The sequence below is a fragment of the Monodelphis domestica genome, chromosome 4 (assembly GCF_027887165.1).
Source record: "Monodelphis domestica isolate mMonDom1 chromosome 4, mMonDom1.pri, whole genome shotgun sequence".
Taxonomy (NCBI): domain Eukaryota; kingdom Metazoa; phylum Chordata; class Mammalia; order Didelphimorphia; family Didelphidae; genus Monodelphis; species Monodelphis domestica.
The window spans coordinates 451,631,248-451,652,187 of NC_077230.1; the positions used below are offsets into that span (position 1 = coordinate 451,631,248).

General features: G+C 37.5%; 1 protein-coding gene across 1 annotated transcript; it reads right to left on the minus strand.

Annotated features, from left to right (window-relative positions):
- Window positions 1-1,758: 1,758 nt before the first annotated feature.
- Window positions 1,759-15,789, minus strand: VN2R588 (vomeronasal 2 receptor 588). The gene is given in 5 exon segments (NM_001099541.1): window positions 1,759-2,659; window positions 4,219-4,346; window positions 6,417-6,644; window positions 14,178-14,981; window positions 15,502-15,789. Coding segments are annotated over 5 exon segments (2,316 nt in total). The 5' UTR covers window positions 15,757-15,789.
- Between the last annotated feature and the right edge of the window lie 5,151 nt (window positions 15,790-20,940).

Sequence of the window (20,940 nt, forward strand, 5' to 3'; positions counted from 1 at the left end):
TATGTTGGTGATGGAATACTATTGTGCTAAAAGGAATAATAAAGTGGAGGAATTCCATGGAGACTGGAACGACCTCCAGGAAGTGATGCAGAGCGAGAGGAGCAGAACCAGGAAAACATTGTACACAGAGACTGATACACTGTGGTATAATCGAACGTAATGGACTTCTCCATTAGTGGCGGTGTAATGTCCCTGAACCATCTGCAGGGATCTAGGAGAAAAAACACTATTCATAAGCAAAGGATAAACTATGGGAGTGGAAACACCGAGGAAAAGCAACTGCCTGAATACAGCGGTTGAGGGGACATGACAGAGGAGAGACTCTAAGTGAACACTCTAATGCAAATATTATCAACAAAGCAATGGGTTCAAATCAAGAAAACATCTAATGCCCAGTGGATTTACGCGTCGGCTATGGGGGGTGGGGGGGAGGAAAAGAAAATGATCTATGTCTTTAACGAATAATGCTTGGAAATGATCAAATAAAATATATTAAAAAAAATAAAATAAAATTCAAAGAGAGTGATGTCTTTTAGTGATTGTCTTGCTCTTTTGATTCATCTGCTTTGGAAAAGGTAAAAAACAATAAAACACATTGACATTTTATAATCTCCACATCATTCAGTTTATAAAATGACTGCAAATCTATGGCATCCCATAAAATGTGTTTAATATTAAATCTCTCAAATTCTTTCTAATCATTCTCTATAAAAATTACTTATATAATAATTCTCTAGATAATAAGTGCTTATTCACTTTATGTTTTACATACCTGAATTGGAGATACCTTTTATAAACACTTGGATATTTTTGCAATTGTTTAAAAATTAGGTTTTTTTAATTGCTGTTAAATGTTTTCAAGCATGTCTGACCCTTTCTGACTTTGGCATTTTCTAGAAAGAGATCCTGGAGTGGTATCTTTGCCCTTTATTTCTCCAGTTCATTTTACAGATGAAGAATCTGAGGGAAAAAGCTTTAATAACTTACCTAAGGTCCCAAGCTAGGGAGTATCTACCATCAACTTCTAACTCTGGGCTTCCTGATTAAAGTCCTAAAGCTCTAATCATTGAACTCTAAGCCAGGGTAAATTAGTTATTTCTAGTTTCTTGTTTATATTTTTGGAGCTACAAATAAGGTCATAGATTTTCAGTAAAACTTTTGTATAATCACCTCTCCTCTCTCTTTCTCTTTCTCTAGATCTGCTTATCTATTCATCCATCAATCCATTCATCCATCTATCTGCTTTCTTGATTCAAAAGGGAAATATAAAACAACCATGGGTATTAGGCAAATGAATTATGTGATGCAAAATATATTCCCTAAAAAAGAAATAATTTTTTCTTCTTTTCAGGTATTCTAGAGAATGTAAAGAGGATAAAATGAAAATTTTAAAAGGCATTGGCTCAGTAACTGAGAGACAAGTTGAGAAAGAGTATCATGAATATTATAGTTGAAGAAGTGGAAAGGAAGGTCATTCATGCAGAAATCATCAAGGAATTCATATACCTAAAAGATACATCAAATGAAAAAGGGAGAAATCATTATGAAAGATAATATGATAAGGTCCATGAAGTTGAGGATAGAATGATAATGGTGTCCCGGGAGATTTTGGGACAGTCAAGAAGCTCTTGTTTTAGCAGAGCATGCAGTCCAGATGGGTTTTACTGGGACATTTTGAAGCAAGATTAATTTGTGTCAATATTTTGATATCTTGTTTTTGTTGGGAGCTTTACAGAAATTTTAAGAATATCCCTGAATTCAGGTAGTGGTATTATTTTTTAAAGATTTCTTGGTGTTCTTCTCTGGCTGCACAAGAATGACATAGCATTTGGGGGCAAAGATGCAACCTAGTAATCCAGCACTGGAGCTTAAGATGGAGAAGACCTCCACAGCCACCATCATCTTCCCCTTGGTGCTCTGGTATGTGGGCAGGAAAGAGATCCAGACACTGCAGAACACAAGCATGCTGAAGGTGATGAACTTGGCTTCATTGAAAGTATCAGGGAGATTTCTGGCTAGAAAAGCCACAGTGAAGCTCCCAAAGGCCAAGGAAGCCATGTAGCCTAGGACAGAGTAGAAGGCAATGAGAGAGCCCTCATTGCACTCAAGGATGATGTGCTCAGGGTCAGAGTGTGTGTCTGCATCAGGGAATGGGGGAGAGAGAAAGAGCCAGATTGCACAGAGCATGACTTGAATAAAGGTACAAAAGACAACAAGAGAGATGGGTGCTTTGGATCCCACCCATCTTCTGCTCCTGCTGCCTGGTCTTGTAGCTCTGAAGGCCAGAACCACAGTAATTGTTTTGGCCAAAATAGAGGAGATGGCCACTGTGAACATGACTCCAAATGTTGTTTGTCTGAAGAGACAATTTGTTGGAGTGGGAGGGCCAATGAAGAGCAGGGAGCAAAGGAAGCAGAGGGAAAGGGAGATGAGGAGAGTGTAGCTGAGATCTCGATTATTGGCTTTGACTATGGGAGTATCTTTGTGCTTCACAAAAACCCAGAGAACCAGAACTGTAAGGAGAGAGAAGCAAACAGCTATGGAGGCCAAAGTCTTCCCCATGGGTTCTTCATAGTCCAAAAAAATCACCTGTTTTCGTAGACAATATATCCTGTCTCTATCTGGATACTGGTCTTCTGAACATTTCATGCATTGCTCACTGTCTGAAGAGAATAAACAAGGTCTGAGTATACCAGTCTCAGCATAACTTCCCTATTGGAAGACCAAGAAATATTTGTTGTATTAATCATTCTCTTTGATTCAATGGGGATCAGAATCTGGTGAAAGTATATAAATTATAGCATATAGCATAAAAAATAGGAATTAACTAATGTGAAGAGTTCTGCAAACCTTGTAATGCTATATAAATAATAGGACCAATAGAAATCTTTTTCTCAGAGTACTTTATAAATATGGGACCTCATGATTAACAACAATAAAAAATGTGACAGCAGCATATTGCGAAGTAAAGAAACCCAGCCAGTTTATTGCTGTCTTGGACCTGGCCTATAGTTCCTCTAAGAGATCATCTCCTCAGCTTGGAGCTCTCTGTTTTTTATAGTCCCTTCTCCTAGGAAAATGATTACTTTGCCCTGAGTGTGTTAGTCTTAGGAGATCTCTTCTGGAAATATATGTGGAAATGCAGCATCTACAACTTCTAAAGATCTTGGTTTCTATGCCTTTCCTGTTGATGCTTAGATTACTGATGACATGTGTATATACACCTAATTGTTGACTTCATGCCTTTTAGGCTTTACTAATTTTTCTGGCCATGAACTCTGAGCACACGACAAATATTGAGGAAGGAACTCGGTTTGCATAACTCGAATGAGAGAAAATTCAGAAGGGATATGAGAGTTGGTTCTCTGTATTCAAAGGACTTTGTGTGGGGTTGGGACAAGACTTGATCTGTTTCATTGTAGAGGGAGAAACCCCAAATAGTTGGGAAATTGAGAAGAGGCAAATTGAGGTCCCATGTGAGGGCAAGCTTTTTTAATAATGAGAGTGTTCAAAAAATAGGAGAGGTTCCATTGAGAGATGGTGGATATCCCTTCCTTGGGGGTCTTTAGGAACAATCTCAAGGGACCTGATGGCTGCTGAGCTCTTCCACTTTTTAAGTGTAAAGAGTCTCAGAGCTCCTCAACTTATAAGCACCCAGCAGTATCTCTTTAATGAAGAGGGCACATTCTAATGAGATACTGTTTTCACAAAGTCACCAAGAGAACAATGTAAGAGAAACAGTAGTGTTTTCCAGGTCAAGTATGAAAATGTTCTTCCTGCTGTGTCTCTGGCAGGTCCCTGCTGAATTCCTTCGATTTCAGGTCATGAGAACAATGTCCTAGGAACTTTAGATCCTTGTTCAGGAGACCCCTCTTAGGCTTAGGGGGGGCATTCTTCCTGGCCAGGTTTAACATTATCTTGCAAGCAATAAATTTATCTTCTTATTTTTAAGCTAAGTTTTAGAGTCTTGCATCCTTGCTAAAGGTACCCTTCCTGAACCCGGGGAGTTCATCTCAAGTCCCCCACAACAATTAACACTGGGCTCAAAATTGGTTTGATCTTTTTTCTGATATTTCCTCTAGGGATCCTTTGCTATCTGGACATCATGGTCCACAGGTGGGGAATTGCTATTGCATGCTTGTGATGAGAGAGACATACCCAGATTCGGTTTGTGTCCAGGATCTGTGTTTTCTGAGGCTGATGAGTGTCTACACAGACTTACCAGTGTGATTGGAAATCTGGCCCGCAGGGCAGGGAACACAGTCAAAACAGCAGTTAGGCTTTCCATCCTTGGCTTTTCTGTAGAATCCAGGGCCACAAATTTGACTGCATCTTTTGGGAACTGCCTAAACAGGAAAGCATACAAAGGCTTAATTTACCTTGTAGTTTGGAGGCAGGATCAGAAATGTCAATGTAGTTGGATGTTACAGCTTAATGTGTTTTTAGGTACAAGCATACAATCTGAGTATTCTTCCAAGTCCACCATTGTTATTTTTTGTGCCTTGTAATAACAAATATACCTCTCTTGTAACCAATAAAATTCTCTAGAGGTTCTACATTTAGTTTCTAAGTATTAATTTATTAATTTGCTGGCCATGATTTCTAACTAGTTAATGGTTTCCCTCAGTCTAAACAGATGTCTCAAAACTTGGGTCAGGGAGAGAGAGACAGAGAAAGAGACAGAGACAGAGAGAGAGACAGAGACAGAGAGAGAGACAAAGAGAGAGAGAAACAGAGACAGAGACAGAGAGACAGAGACAGAGACAGAGAGACAGACAGAGACAGAGAGAGACAGAGAGAGACTGAGAGATAGAGAGAGAGACAGAGGGAGAGACAGAGACACAGAGAGAGACAGAGACAGAGAGAGAGGAAGACAGAGACAGAGACACACACAGAGAAAGACAGAGACAGAGACAGAGACAGACAGACAGACAGACAGGGGAGTTGCTTAAGTATGAGCCAAATTAGAAGTTAGTCAGGAGAGCTAGGCTAGAGAGAGGAGGTAAAGCAAGCAGTTAGGGGAAAAACCCTCAAACCCTTGACTTCTTGACCTGCAAGCCAACATATTTCCCTTCTGATGTCATTACATAGGAGGAAGTGGCATCAGAACCTGGAACCCCTTCATCACAGGAAGGAGAGTGTCCCAAGAACAACAGCTGACTTGTCAAATGACTGCATACCACATGCTTCCCAATGTAGTGACTGCCAAGGTGACTTTATTACCATAAAAAGTCCTTGTTTACAGATAATTGAGGAATGGAGTTGATTGAGAATTTCCATCTGGTCTGTTTTTAACTCTAGTCAAAAGAAGGGTAGAATAAACCATTTTTACAGCCTGGAGGAGATATGGTTTTGTAGTTGTTTTTTTTTAAACAAACTGTTCTTGGGTGCCAAAGGGGGAACCAGTTCTCAAAAATAATATCCCAATTCAATATTAACTTTCCACACTCAGGAGCTAAGTTGAAGATTTAGCTGCGACAGAGAAGTGAGAATCTATGAGAACTATCAACTCTCCAGGAATTTTGGAACTCAAGACATAGACTGAGGGGAATCTCAGGAAAATGCCAGCTCTTTCTCCAATTTCTCCTACCTTGCCTATCTAGGGAGCATATTAATTTCATAGGCTGTTCTATTACCCTAATTTTTTCAGGTACCTGAATTTTGTCTCAAGCTGATGAGGTTTGAGAGGCAAAGTAAAATTAGGTAGGGAACCCTGTCTTGGATGAATGTGGGAGATTTTCCTAAGCAGAACTTCAGATCCACTATAATTCAACTTGTAACATTTTGTCAAAATTCAATCTCTAAAGTCCAAGAGGAAGGAATCCCAGGTGAAGGATATTATCATCTTTATATTCTCCCAAATGTAAAACTCAATATTCAAATCATTTAATTCCTTAAATCCTTTTTGAATGGCACCTGATTAAATGAGAAATGGATCATATATAATAATAAAATGATCAATCCCCCTATCCACCTTGATTTTTAACAAAACTTCCATTCTTTGAATTATTTAGCCATATCAGTATGAAACCTTCAAGTGATTAAACTGTTCATACTGAATTGATCAGGTTTATTCCCTGATGCCAAAATTCAATATTGGTCAAGATTTTCTTTTTTGACTAATTCTCTTTAAACTGAGACATTCCATATGAAAGCAGAAGGAATCTTCTGCTTTCTCAAGATGTGTAATGGGAAAAAGTCACTGACTTTAGTGTCCTACACCTCAAGGGGCATGTGTACGGATGCCCTTAACTTTACACCAGCTCAACTGGATTTGACATAACTCCTTTATTTCCAAATTGCATTCTCCAAGCTAGCATTGTGGCATTTGAATTGTGAAGTGCCAGTGACTATCCTGATGTGCTACATTATCACGTATACATCCTTATTCCAACCAACATTTCAATTTTTTTCACCTCTGTCCACCACCGGTGCCACACTATTGCCTTCTCTTGGATGGTGAAATCTTGGCCAGAAGGAGCCTGAGGAATAAACTCTCCCACTTTCACCAGAACATCAGTGTTGTTAGGAAAGGTCACATAGTTGAGAATATCATAGTTCGTCATAGATTTCCTCTTCTTCTCCAAGACCACCTGGTTCCCAGCACTGTTGTTAAACCGGATGTTCTTCAGAAAGGAGTGGAGCTAACAGAGAAAAAAAGTAGTTGGAATTCAATAGTTGAAAAACCAGGGAGATGTGCTGTACTCGCTGATGTCTAATATTTTTTATCGATAGCAGATAAAAGAATGTATAGTACAATACTGGGATTTTTGAAGAGTCACAAAACTGAGATAGGTTCCTAATGAACCAAAGGGTCAGGATCCCAAAAGGTCTCAACAGACTCGACATTTAGGCCAAGACTCAAGGTGGAAATATGAATTTTTTACCCTGGAGAAAAAGGCCAGAAAAGGATCCTGAGTTGGATGACAATGAAACTGGGAAAGGAGGCACAGAAATATAGTTTGCCATGATAGGAGATCAGGTACTGTAGAGTTCACCCTTTTGGTTAATGATGTGGCTACCAATGTAATTATACAAACTATATATGACCATTTCTTAAAATCTTACTATTTGCCAGGTACTGTGCTGCATCCTGGAGTTACAAAATGAAAATGTAAGATGCCTGCCCTCAAAGGGCTGAAGAAGCTGGGACATATGATTGTGACAAAATATTAATGTCCTGTAGAAATGCCAAGCAGGTTAATTAAAAAAAGACACAGAAAGACCTACATGAAAGTGAAACATGCAGGGTTAAGAAAACATTAGATAGATAGATAGATAGATAGATAGATAGATAGATAGATATAGATATATGGATAGATGGATGGATGAATAGATGGATGGATGGATAGATAGATGGATGGATAGATGGATGGATAGATGGATGGATGGATAGATAGATAGATAGATAGATAGATAGATACAAAAAATTACTTGAAGAATAACTTCTGTCTGTACACTTCCAGAGAGAGAACTGATATAATGAACACGTAGCAAGACAGGGCTTTATATATAAACCTATCCTTATGTTAAATCATGCTTTCTCTAGTATGGATGAATAAGTGAGTGTGTGGGGAAATACCTGGAAAGTTTACTTTAACCAATAAGCTAATAAATATTTCATTTCTTTTTTACTTTTTTTTCTAATTTTACATATAAGGTATTTTTGACATTTGTTTTCTCATATTTTGCAATTAAACTTCTCTTCTTCTATCCCTCCTCACCCTCACACTCCCTCATGAGGTATATAGTATAATATAGGCAATATCAGTTTTTTCATGCAATACATATTTCCCTATTCCCCATGCCATGACTGAAGAGATACCATATTTATAATAAAATAAAAAACTTATGAAAGAACTAAGGTGAAAGATGGCATACTTTGAATTGTAATCAGATTACACTAGTTCCTTCTTTGGATGTAGAGGACTTTTTTTTTTAAATCAGGAATCCTTTGGGATTGTCTTGGAACCTATTTTTCCTCATAATAGTTTATTCCTTCACAGTTGGTATAATATTTGTCAGTTTATACTTTATTCCCTTGGTTCTTCTCAATTCCCTGAGTATCAGTTGATATGAATCTTTCCAGGTTTTTCTGAACTCATCCTGTCTGTCATTTCTTTTGGCATGATCATATTCCATTACTGGTGTATACCACAATTTGCTCAGTTATTCCCCAATTAATGGATAGCCTTTCAGGTTCTAATTCTTTGCCACCACAAAAAAAGAGCTGCTAAAAATATTTTTGTGCAGTTAAATCACTTTCCTTACTCCCTAATCTCTTTGAAATACAGACAAAGGTGTGGAGTTTCTGGGTCAGAAAATATTCAAGTGTTTATGAGCATTTTAAAGGAATGGTTCTATGTCATTCTTCAGAATAGTTCTCAGTTCACAGTATTACCAATAGTGATTTAGTGTCCCAATTTCTCCCCATGCTTTCCAACATTTATCATTTTTTGGTCCTATTAGAAATTCTGATATGTGTGAGGTGATGTCATAAAGTGGTTTTCATTTACTTTTTTTAATCAATAGTGATTTGGACCATTTTTTTCCATATTAATATATATCATTTTAATTTCTTCATGTGAGAAATGCCTGATTTTGTTCTTTGAATATTTGTCAATCAGGGAATATTTTGTATTCCTATAAATTTGACTCTGATCTCTATGTATTTGAGAAATGATACCTGTGGCAGAGACACTTGGTATAAAAATTCCCCCATCCCAATTTGTTGTTTCCTTTCTTATCTTGGTTGCATTGGTTTTGTTTGTACAAAATATTTTAAATTTAGGAAGCAGCTGGGTGGCTCACTGGATGGAGAGTCAAGCCCAGAGATGGGAGGTCCTGGTTCAAATATGCCTCAGACAGTTCCTAGCTGTGTGACCCTAGGTAAGTCAATTAACCCCCATTGCCTAGCCATTACCAATCTTCTTCCTTGGAACTAATACATAATATTGAGGTAAGGATTATTAAAAATCTTTTGAGTTTAATATAATAAAAATTATCCATTTCATTTTCTTTTATGTTTTCTACATCTGATTTTGACATAAATTCTTGCCTACCTATACATTTGACAGTTGAAAATTTCCTTGTTCCTCTAATTTATTTATGGAATAACCTTTATTTCTGTATTCAGGGTTTATATTATCTTTTTCTTGGTTTCTGATATGAAATTTTTTGTCTATGCCCGATTAATTCCATTTCATTTTTAATTATCCTATTTTCTTACTAATAGAACATACTAGTACAACTTTTTAAAAAAAGAATAGTGCAAATGCATCCAAGTCACTAAAGAACTATCTGAGATTTGAGACTATTGACTTTTCCAAATAAACTCCAGAAGATTTCCTTAGGATAACCAGTAATTAAATTCTTTGTATGCATAGTTTTGTATGTATTTATGGGTGTGTGTGTTGGTGTGTGTGCTGAAATATGTGTGTAGAATATAAAGTTAATTTTCAATTTATTATTTTTCCCACTTAAAAGTGATCATATTTTTAAGAAAAACACTCCTCAATTGATTCATTCAGAGTTGAGGACGAACAGAAAATATACACATTCTTGTGTCAGTGAAAAGCATTATTGGAGAGACTTGGAAATCATCAAAAGAATTCATATAAATGGAAGCATATGTCTCAAAACCAAAAAAAAAAAAATTGAGGGTCTGAAGTGAAGAGTTTAGAGCAAGATATGTATTCCAGAATCCCTCTCAAGAAGAAAGTAAAGACTGAGCTGTGGTAGAGAAGGGAAAAACCATATGAATCATTAGCTCTACACACATTTTGGAGTAGAAAACCTAGACTAAGGGGAGTGTTGAGAAAACATCAGCTCTTTCTCGAACTTCCTTTACTTTGCCTCTATCCTCGGAAATATAATTTCACATGCCATTTTTGTTACCTCAGTGTATCCAAGAACCTAAATATTGCTTCACATATTGAGTGGCTTAGAAAGCAAAGTAAAATTAGTCAGGGCCCAACTTTTGCCTAAAGTTTGTCACTTTCTTATACCACTTCTTGGTTTGTACCCCCAAACAATAATAAGGAAGAAGACTTGTACAAGAACATTCATAGCTGCGCTCTTTGTGGTGGCCCAAAATTGGAGAATTAGGGGATGCCCATCAATTGGGGAATGGCTGAACAAATTGTGGTATATGTTGGTGATGGAATACTATTGTGCTCAAAGGAATAATAAAGTGGAGGAATTCCATGGGAACTGGAACAACCTCCAGGAACTGATGCAGAGTGAAATGAGCAGAACCAGAAGAACACTGAACAAAGAAAGTCAAACATCATGAAACAATCAAATGAAATGGACTTTGCTACTAGTAATTGCAACACGCCAGGACACTCCTGAAGGACTTATGTAAAACAATGCTATTTAACCTGAGAGAAAGAACTATGGGAGCAGAAATGCAAAAGAAAAACATATGACAACACTTATCACATGTTTATATGGGTTTATGATTTTGGGTTTAGACTTTAAAAGATCTCTCTTTAGGGGGCAGCTGGGTGGCTCCTAGAGACGGGAGGTCCTAGCTTCAAATCTGGCTTCAGACACTTCCCATGTGTGTGACCCTGGACAAGTCATTTGACCCTATTGCCTAGCCCTTACCACTCTTCTGCCTTGGAGCCAATACACAGTATTGACTCCAAGATGGAAGTTAAGGTTTTAAAAAATGAAAAAAAAAGATCTCTCTGTAGCAAAAATGAAAAATATGGAAATAGGTATCAAGTGATAGCATTCGTACAACCCAGTGAAAGTGCTTGTGGCTCTGAGAGGGGGGAAGAAAGAAGAGAGGGAAAGAAAATGAAGCATGTAAAAATGGAAAAATATTTAACAATTAAAATTAAAAGTAAGATAAAATTAAAAGATAATTTTTTAAAAGTCTGACATTTTCTTAACAGGAATTTCAGAGGAACTTTAATTGAACCAATAATTTTTATCTAAAAACTACTTTTAATTAAAAAATGAAGGGACTCCAGATAAAGGATATTGTTATTTTCTTTGTATCTCCCTAAGCAACCTATGCAATTATCTACTTATATGATATAGTTAATTTTTATAAATAGAAAACATGATTGAGTGAGATAGAAATTTGATATTATAAAAAAAAGATGTCGCTTCATCAGCCCTACAGATGACTGAGTTTAGGCAAAACTCCATTCCCCGAACTGGTCAGTCTCATAACTATAAAACCTTCAAATGACTAAGCTGTCATATTTACTTGATCAGGTACTTTGGTCTATTTGATATTACTAAATCCTAAATTTGTCAACATTTGCTTTTTGGGCTCTAAATTTTCTTTCAATAATGCCATTGCTTGAGGAAGCAAAATGATCCATTTAGTAGAAGGCATTGTTATATTCTAATAGTGTGAAATTGATTTAATAAAAGGGAAAAACATTTTTCCCATTAATGGGATCTTGAGCTAAGCATTGGATTATTCAAAATTTTATCACAGAGTTCTAAAAATTTAGTTCTGATGTTTCACAGATCCCTATAATGGCCTGGAAATTTCATTGAACTTTGCAGTACATTATTATTAAGCATACTTAATTCTATTAGAAAGGTCCTTCTCCCTGGCTGCTGTGGACAAGACAGATTCTCCAACTTTAATCCAGGTCTCTTGTGGGGCAATCTCACTGACTCTTGGGTTCTCCACAAAAAGGGCCATCTGAACTGGTACATTTAACTTTTCTCCAGCTCAACTAAATTTGGGATGAATCCTTCATTTGCTAGCTGCTTCCTCCAATCATGTATTGTGATATTTGACTAAGGGATGAAAACATTTGTCAAATTTTTGATGTTCTGTGTTGTTATATTTACATAGTTTATTGAACCAATATTCCAATCAGGCTTCACCTTTCCCCATGACCTGCACTACACTATGGTCTTCTACTGGATGATGGACCCTTGGCCAAAGGGAGAATGAGCAACAAACTTTACCAATTTCTCTACATCTTTGTCATGGGGAAATGTCAAATAGTTGAAAATTACATAATTTGCTAGAGATTTCCTCTTTTAAAGCAAGAGTACCATTCTGCATTTAGATATTCTTCAGAAAGGAGTGACGCTAACCGTGAAAGAAATTAATTGGAAGTTCTCCAGTAGAATCTCTCAGGAATGTGTTGCTTTGTTCTATGTTGTCTAACACTTTCATTGATGACTTGGATAAAAGAAAGAGAAGCACAATCCTAAGATTTTCCAACTATCACAAACCCGTGATAGATTTATAATAAATTGGATAAGAGAACCTCAATCAAACAAGTTCTCACTCTATTAGAACATGTGCTTAAAATTCAGGGTGGAAGTAGGAATTTTGGAAACTATAAAAAAGCCAGTAACATTTCCTCAGTTTAATTTGAATGGAGTTGAGAAAGGAAGCAGAGAAAAAGCTTGCCATGCCGGTTCATAAGAAGTGGGGCTCTGCATAAATCTCTCAGGAGATTAATCAAATTATTTACAATCTAAACTAATGAGCATTTAAAGTAATTTTTAAAGTTCCCATTCTATCCACGGAATTGAGTTGGGACAATTGATATGAGATGAAAATGAAAATGATCTGTCTTTAAGGCACTAATCTTCATTCCATTGCAAAGTATAGCAGAATAAAAACAAAAATAAATACAATATGTTTGTAAGAATGGAAGAAAATCTATCAAATATGGAGGGAAGGGGAAAAAAAAAACATCTTTCTAGCAACCGCTATGTGCCATGCATGTCCCTAAAATTTTTGTTTTCTTACAAATAAAATCTCATTTATTAAAAGAATTAAGAAAAAGTTCCTGTAATTTGTCAACTATAATCTCAGGCTGTAAGGAATGCCGAGTTCAATGAGTCACAGTTGAGGTAGGTAACAGAGTTTGTGCAAATTCATGGTGTTGGATACTGTAATCTTATTCAGAGTACTGCCATTAGACTGGTTTTGTTGGAACATAGAATATTTTAGGAGGTTTAATATCAAATCCACTTGGAAAACAGGAATCAGACAATGAAGGAATTTCATTTTCGAGCTGTGGAGGTTTTATTTTCTCATAGAAGATTTAAGGAGTTAATGAGGGTCCTTGTACTAAAATGTAACATCATTGTGTCAGGGGAATGGCATAAGCACATACTCATTATGAAATTTATTGGAATAATCTTTATTGTTCTTTAATCTCCCAGAATTTCTTTCTATTAATGCCATTATGTTATATATTTTATGTTTATTTTGTATTTTTATATGAAAACTTCATATTTATATAAATATATGTATCATATATACAAAATATATGAAATACGTAGGCATATATAAATACACAGACACAGATATTGATAGATGCATATACATACACCTATCTACATATAAGTTTTCTCTTTTTTTAATTCTGGAGAGTGAGCTAATAATAATAATAATGTAAGTTTTAATCTTTGTTTTCATAACTCAATTTTATAGCATTTTATTATATAAAATAGATAAATTTTATCATATTAAATTAAATTTTCTCATACTAATTAAGCTAGTGCAATAAAGATTAAAGGGAAAGCAGAAAGTTGGGGAAAAATTTTTACAGGAAATTCTTTGATAAAGAACTTATTTTTCAAATATATCTACATTTATATCTAAAGCCCTTTTTTGAGATTTAACATCCATTGTTAACATTGAGATCTAGAGGTGGAAAGGCTCTCAGTGCCTTCTAGTCCACCATACTTCCCTTACAGATGAAGCCTAGGAAGCTCAAGGAACTTGTTCAAATGGCCCTGTGTGCTACATTTCAGAGTTAGGATATGACACCAGTCTTCTGAATTCAGAACACGGTCTCTGAACACTGAACAATACTACTCTGCAGTAACTAAGGCTTCCAGGGAAAGGATAGATGCCTGTTTCTGATGTCCCCATATTCTGCTAGAAGTATGGAGCCACTAGTGTGGATGGTCTTCCCTTTCCCAAGATACTCTCCCCAACAAAGACTGATAGGAACCATTTGAACTGGAATTTCACTCTTGCATATCTCAAATGACCATAATGCTGAAATGGACCGAAATGACATATAAGGCCCTGAATTTACTGCTCTGCTATGCAGTCTTCCCACTGAAAAATGAGCAGAACGGGATTACCAACTCTTTCTTCCTTATCTGTAGGTGGTAGTTTCTTCATTCAGAGATTTGGACATCAATGCATAAAGGGGGGGCCTTACCTTCCAGGGATGAATGATCTGGTTGTCACCATGTCTTTTGGGTTCTATTTCTGATCTCACCAAGAACATTTCATGAAGGGCCCAGGCCACAGCATATACAGCATTGTAGACAGTATAACTTTGGTATGACATAATTTCATCTAAGTAGCTCAAACTTAATGTGTTGAAGGAAGCATTTTGTTTACAGACACCTCCATCCCCCTTTCTGTGGTTAGATGTGCATCCAAAAGCTGTGACCCAGAATTGCTCAAGGAAAATATCATCTGGATAGTTGAGAGGGTTAATGGTTTTCAGAAAGTGTTGAAAACCAGGCATCTGACTTGTCTGAGTGGAGAACATCAGAGCCCCATGGAAATTGTCAAAATAGACAGCACCAGGTTTGTTGAAAATATCTGAGTCCCTGGTGGTGATCCATAATATTTTTGGAAAGAAATAAAGCTTCTCAGGAAACCTCACACTCAGTAGTGAATCTATATCTCCATAAATGACAACCACATTAGCTCTAGATTCTATTATCTTCCACAAAAACAGTCGATGTGTGTCAATATCCATTGACTGGCCAATGCTGATCTTCTGTGTAATGGCCACACAGATGTAATTCCTGACCATTTCTTCTTTCATGTCTCTGAGGAATTTCTCACCTATTGCGTCATCTGAGGTGACTAGTCCCACCCAGGTCCATTCAAAATGCACCATCAATCTGACCATGCCAAGAGAAAGAGAGGTGTCACTGGTTGCCATCTGATAGACAGAAGGAAACTGGGCTGGGTCACTCAAGACTGGATCAAAGAGACCATAGGTGACCTGAATAGGAACAAACAAGAACCTTTTTATGGTGCAGTGTATTGTGGCAAAGGTTCCCTCTCCCCATATTAACCCACTTGTTTTCATTCCCTTTTGCCTACAATGGACTCACTCTTCATATGTGCTTGCTTTTTAATGCTTCTGATCATTCAGGTTGTCACCTTCTTTAGTAAACCTGACCTAGCTGCAATATATGTAAATGCTTTCAGACTTCCTTTCGTTCTATCCCTACTACTGTGCTCAGGACCTTAAAATATTAGCTGCTTAGTATATATTTGCCAGATTCAGCAGCATTATTTCAAAGTTCTGTAGGTCAAAGTGTGCTGCTTTCTACAAGATTGGTGAAAGGAAGGTCGCTGATCTCCTAATTGATGCTCTCCTTTTCTCCTCTGCGAGTGATCTGAAAGGTGAATTAGGTACCAGACCACCCCAAAGCTTTTTAAGGTCTAATAGCAAACCATCCAGAGCTTCCCTCTGCCCCACAATCAGTATAGGCTGAATTAAGCCCATGATTCCCTACCTGTGGGAACTTATAGAGCTCAAGGAGGCTTCCCATGGAGACAGTCAATGCAGAATTGGCTCCTCCAATGACCACCCCAGACTTGGGCTGCCTCTCACAGTTGTAATTGGGAATGGTCTGTGCCTGGCCTGACAGCCACATCAGGGAACTTTCTAAGATCTTGTCATCATTGTGATAGGCATTGTAGATGTGGAATCCCAGGGTCCTATTGGGTAATAGATTGGGGTTCCTGTTGATCTCCTCTACAGCAAACATTAAAGCCAGAACTTGATAGTAGTGTGTCTGCAGCCACCTGAAGTGGAAAAGAGGTTGTCAGGGACAAGGAATAGTTCTGGTCCTTCCCTCCCCCTGAAAAGGAATTAGAAGTTTCAGAAGGAGAATGTTCTCAGCCATAGGATAGTGCAATTTTAGGTCAATAGGAGAACTCACTCACTCTGTGGTCACAACTAGTTTCTTAGTTACCTCTTGCAAACCACATTATTATACTCTGAATATTTTACTCTTAGTAGCAGTGATGGAGACTCCAGGGATTTTAGCACCTCATCCCTGTGTGATATCAGATGTTCAGAGCACTAACAGTGACTCTTCATCCAGTTTTATCACAGCACTTAGAACAGCCTAGCACTTCTCTGTCAGCTACCAAGTTTTCTCCAGGAATGGGAAGGAGTCACTGAAGACCCAACAAAATGCTCTCAATAACATGAATTTTCCAAAAGTGGATCAACTTAGTAAAATATTAAAAAACAAAAAATGAAATAAACATTTGTTGATACACTGTACATCAGCCTGGTACATATTAGACATAGACCTGTCTACTAAGTCGCACACATTTTACTCATAACAGAATAAACAAAATCTATTTATTCAAAAATTTACTGAATTGTAGATATCTTTTGACTAAGCAACAACTCAAAGAGTTAAAATAAAGGGGAGGACTTTAATGTAAAGAAATATATTGAGAAACACTCATTGTAGTGGCAGAGACTTAGACATTAAGGGACTGATCATTGATTAGGGAATGGCTAAATAAAGTACATTATATACCTGGAAAGGAATATGATTGTGCTGTTGAAAATAAAAGATGTTATCAGAGAAATGTTAAAACATTTTCATGAAGTGATATAGTGTGAAGATAGAATTAGGAAAAAGTTATTCTTTTTTTTTTAAACCCTTACCTTCTGCCTTGGAGCCAATACTATGTATTGGCTGCAATTCCAAGGCAGAAGAGTGGTAAGGGCTAGGCAATGGGGGTCAAGTGACTTGCCCAGGGTCACACAGCTAGGAAGTGGCTGAGGCCAGATTTGAACCTAGGACCTCCCATCTCTAGGCCTGGTTCTCAATCCACTGAACTACCCAGCTGCCCCCCAAAAGTTATTCTTTAACAGAAATATTGTAAAAAACAAACAACTTAGAAAGACTTAAGAACTCTTAGTAATGAAAGTAATAATAATGATGTTTTACTCTCTTGTTGTTTTAGTTGTGTCCAATTCTTTTTGACCCCATTTCAGGGTCACTTGGCAAATATAATAGAGTCATTTGCCATTTTCTCCTCCATGCTGTTTTACTAATTAGGAATTATACAGTGACTTGCCCAGGGTTACACAGCTAGTAAGTGACTGAGGCTGAGGCTACACTTGAATTCAGAAAATGAGTCTTCCTCACTCAAAGCTCTGTCCACTTTTATACTTAACTGCCCACCACTCTCTTCCTAGGGAATTGATTATAAAGCATGTACCCACTATATTATAAAACTGTGATGGACTGATGGGGAAAGTAAAACATTCATTTTGTGATCTATTCATTGAGGTTGTTTGTTTCACTTGATTATGCATAATTGTTAAAAGGACTTTTATTTTCTTTTGTTTTCCTGTGGGAAATTGGGAAGGATGTTGAAATAAAATAAACACTTGATCATTGAAAAAAATAATTTACAAATAGAAGTACTTACTGATAGTCTTTCGTATTGTACTTAGGGTGTATCCAAAACATTTTCCAATAGCCAAATTTGGTCATTTTATTTTTAATTAGAGGAAAAAATCCTCCAACAACAAGATCCCCATCTCTGTAGTATGTGGGGCTGAAAGTCCTTTCTAGGCGGCAGGGAGTCCCTTTCTCCCTACCTAGCAATAGTGGAAGCTGAAGTTGCAGCAACCAGAAAAGCATGGAGAACATCAGGGAGATTGGCCTCTGGTTCTCAGCCAAGTCTGTGATTGGCTGTGCAGGAAGCAGGGCAAGAGCAGCTTCAGGTGTCTTGGGATGGGGAAACCCTCTTGGTGCTGAATTGTCTCTTTCCAGCTTTGCTCTGCCCTTCACAGTCTTGCAGATGGAAGCACTAGGATTCTGAGCAGTCTGAGACAGAGGCGTTGCTGCCTTGGCCAGGGTGTATTTGTATGGATTTGCTCTGGCTATTGGACTCCTTTAAATACCTTTGTCAGTATGTATGGATAGGATCCCTTGTTGACTGCCCCCACCCAGACAGAGGGAGCTCAGTCTGGAGGGACTCCAGGGATCATGGCTGCTTGGGGCCCTGCACCTGTGTCCCTGTCTGTGTCTGAGTGAAAAACTTGTTTTTCTCACCCCCTCCTTTCTCCCTCCTGTGGCCTCAGTGCTGCTAATTGGGATGAAGTTTGTGGAAGTTCCATTGACCTCTCTGGAGTCAAGGAAGTTCCTGGGATGTGAAATCCTGCTCAGAAGCAGAGGTCTCTCCAGGGACTGCGGGCTTGGCTGGGTGGCCTCAGAGTAGAGTCTGTGAGCCCCCCACCCAAGGTCAGAAAGTGGCAGAGCCTGGGTGGCCCAGGTGTAGATGATCTCAGCCTCCTGTCGCACAGTCCTCCAAGCAGAATGCCCTACAGGCTGGGGATATTCTCTGGGTGCTCTTCCCTTGTTTGGACGTTTGACAGATGATCTTTTCACTAATTCTTCCAGGAGGTAAATAGAGATTTTTTCCCAGAAGTTATTGCTTAATTCAGGGTGCCAACTGGTGATTGGCATGACAGTTTCTAACACAGTCTACTACAGAAAAAACTTGTCTTTGTTTTCTTTAGTCAGTTCACTAACCAGCCCTGAATTTCCCTTCTTCCCAATAGTATAACTCCATTCTGTCCCTAAAACAAAGGACCCATAATATTTCCCCAGTTTTATGAACACCTTTACTTTAAATGCCATGTTGTGAAATAAAACTCTTAGACTAAAATGAGAATCGAATCAATTAAAGATTTTTAAGCACTATTGCATTGGCAGAAGCAATGTACTAAATGGTAAAAGTGAAATGATGGTCCTAGCCTCCCTATAAGGTGTTTTGTAACCCTTAATGTCCTGTAATGCCAGCTATTATAGATTTTTTGTCATCTTCCTTGTACAAAGTTTTTCCCTCCTTCATCTCAGAACTCAGTGAGAGTCAGAGACTTTCCTCCTTCCTAAACTCTTAGGAAAATGTGGCATGACCAGGGCCACAATGGAGGAGTCCTGCTGGTGAAATCTGCAAGATCTGGTTTCTAATCCTCCCTCATATTGTTCCTGGCTGTGTAATTCTGGAAAAAAGGAACATTGCCCTTCTGTGACTTGGTCTCCTTTGTAAAAGTAGTATTCAAGACACAATGAGCTCTAAGATCCCTTTGATCTCACCTCCTATTATCCTATAATTCCCTTCTTGACAAACCTAAGTTACTCTACAAATGGCAGCCATTAACATTATTATTGAAAGGCCAGAGGCAAGGAGCTCTAGTACTTGTAGAACAGAGTAAGACTTGTGATGAAGTCCAGCACCAGCTCATTGGGTGACCCAGAACACTGAACCACCTGATTTCCCAATTCCCTGGGCAGTTCTCTAAGACTGTGGAAGGCAGATTAGGTGCCAATTTGTATGAGTAGAGTTCTTTCCTAATCAGAGTTCCCAGGTTTTTATGACAGGCCCAGAATAAATTGCCAAAAATTACCCAAGGGGAACGAAGACTGATATCCATTGTATGAAGAGTTTGGAAAACATTCTTCAGTGGTAAATCTTCCCTGGCTTCTTTATTTATTTTTTTAATGAAATTTATTTACAAGCATCCTAGTCTCTCTCTTCCTGCTGTGCATCACAGAAATCTGTCTAACAGATATGTATACAAAAATGTCTTTCATGTTTCCATTTTCATTTCATTTTCTATAGGTGACATTCATTAGTTATTCTTCAAGTATTACATATATTTCTGTGTGTATTTCTCTTGGTTCTATTCATTTTACTGTTCATTCTCCCATGTAGTTGCTTCCAATCTTTTTTTTTTAATTTGCCTTCTCTGTTTCTTATGGTCATATTACATTACCATCATATTCCACAATTTATTTAACCATTCCCCAGTTGATTGGCATCCCCTCAATTTCCAATTCTTTTCTGCCACATAGATAACTGGTAAAAATATTTTAGTTTGTATGTATATATATACAATCTTTTCCTTTTTCCCTAACTTCTTTGGGAAATAGATCCAGCAATTCTATTTCTTCTATAAGGGTAATCATAGTCTTTTTAACTCTTAGAGTGAAATTCTAAACTGATCTTTTAAATGGTTGGAACATTTTACAGCTCTCCCAACAGTGTCCCCATTTATCCTTTTCTCTTCTAATATTTTTTTTATTTTTCCCTTTTTTCCTTTTAGGCAGTCTAATGGCTGTGACTCGATACCTCAGAATTATTTTGTTTTCCATTTCTATAATCAAGAGTGATCTAGAGTAGTTTTTTTGTATTCCTATATATGACTTTGATTTCCTCATCTAAAATTATCTGTTCATATCATTCACTATTTATTAATTCAGGGCTACTTCTAATTCTAAGTTTGACAAAGTTCTCTTTCTGTTTTAGATATAAGACCTCTACCTGAGAGTCTCTTTATACAAATTTTCCCCAAGTTTATACTTTCCTTCTAATCTTGGCAACACTTACCCTTTTTTCTTCTTTCTGATCTTTGTGTCTTAATTATTGTTATGAGTAACTGCTAGAAACTTTTCTTTCTCCCTTTCCATTAATCAAGGAATAATTGTCCTTTGAAGCTGAAATTCAAATTGACTGTGGTCATGGAGGTGGGGAAGGAACAGAAGAAAGGGGAGACAAAAGGGCATCAAAGGAGGAACCTCCTACTCAGCACCATGATGGCACATGGGATATTTCACAATAAAGTGCAAAGATACTGAAATAGTTTGTCCTTTCCTTCTACACTGGATTATGGCAAACATATGAATCACTTTCCTAAGGACACAGAACTTGTAAGAGTCTGAAACCAGCTTTGAAGTCAGCTCTTCCTGATTTCAGGTCCTGTGTTCTATCCACTAAGCTCGATGACAGTGGGTTAAAAATCTCTAGTTAGTACCTCTTTTCATATGTTGCCTCAATGAATCTCTTCTTGTCCCAGTTCAGATCTAATGTCCACAGACTTCTATGCTGGTCTGGATGGAAAAAGTGACTCA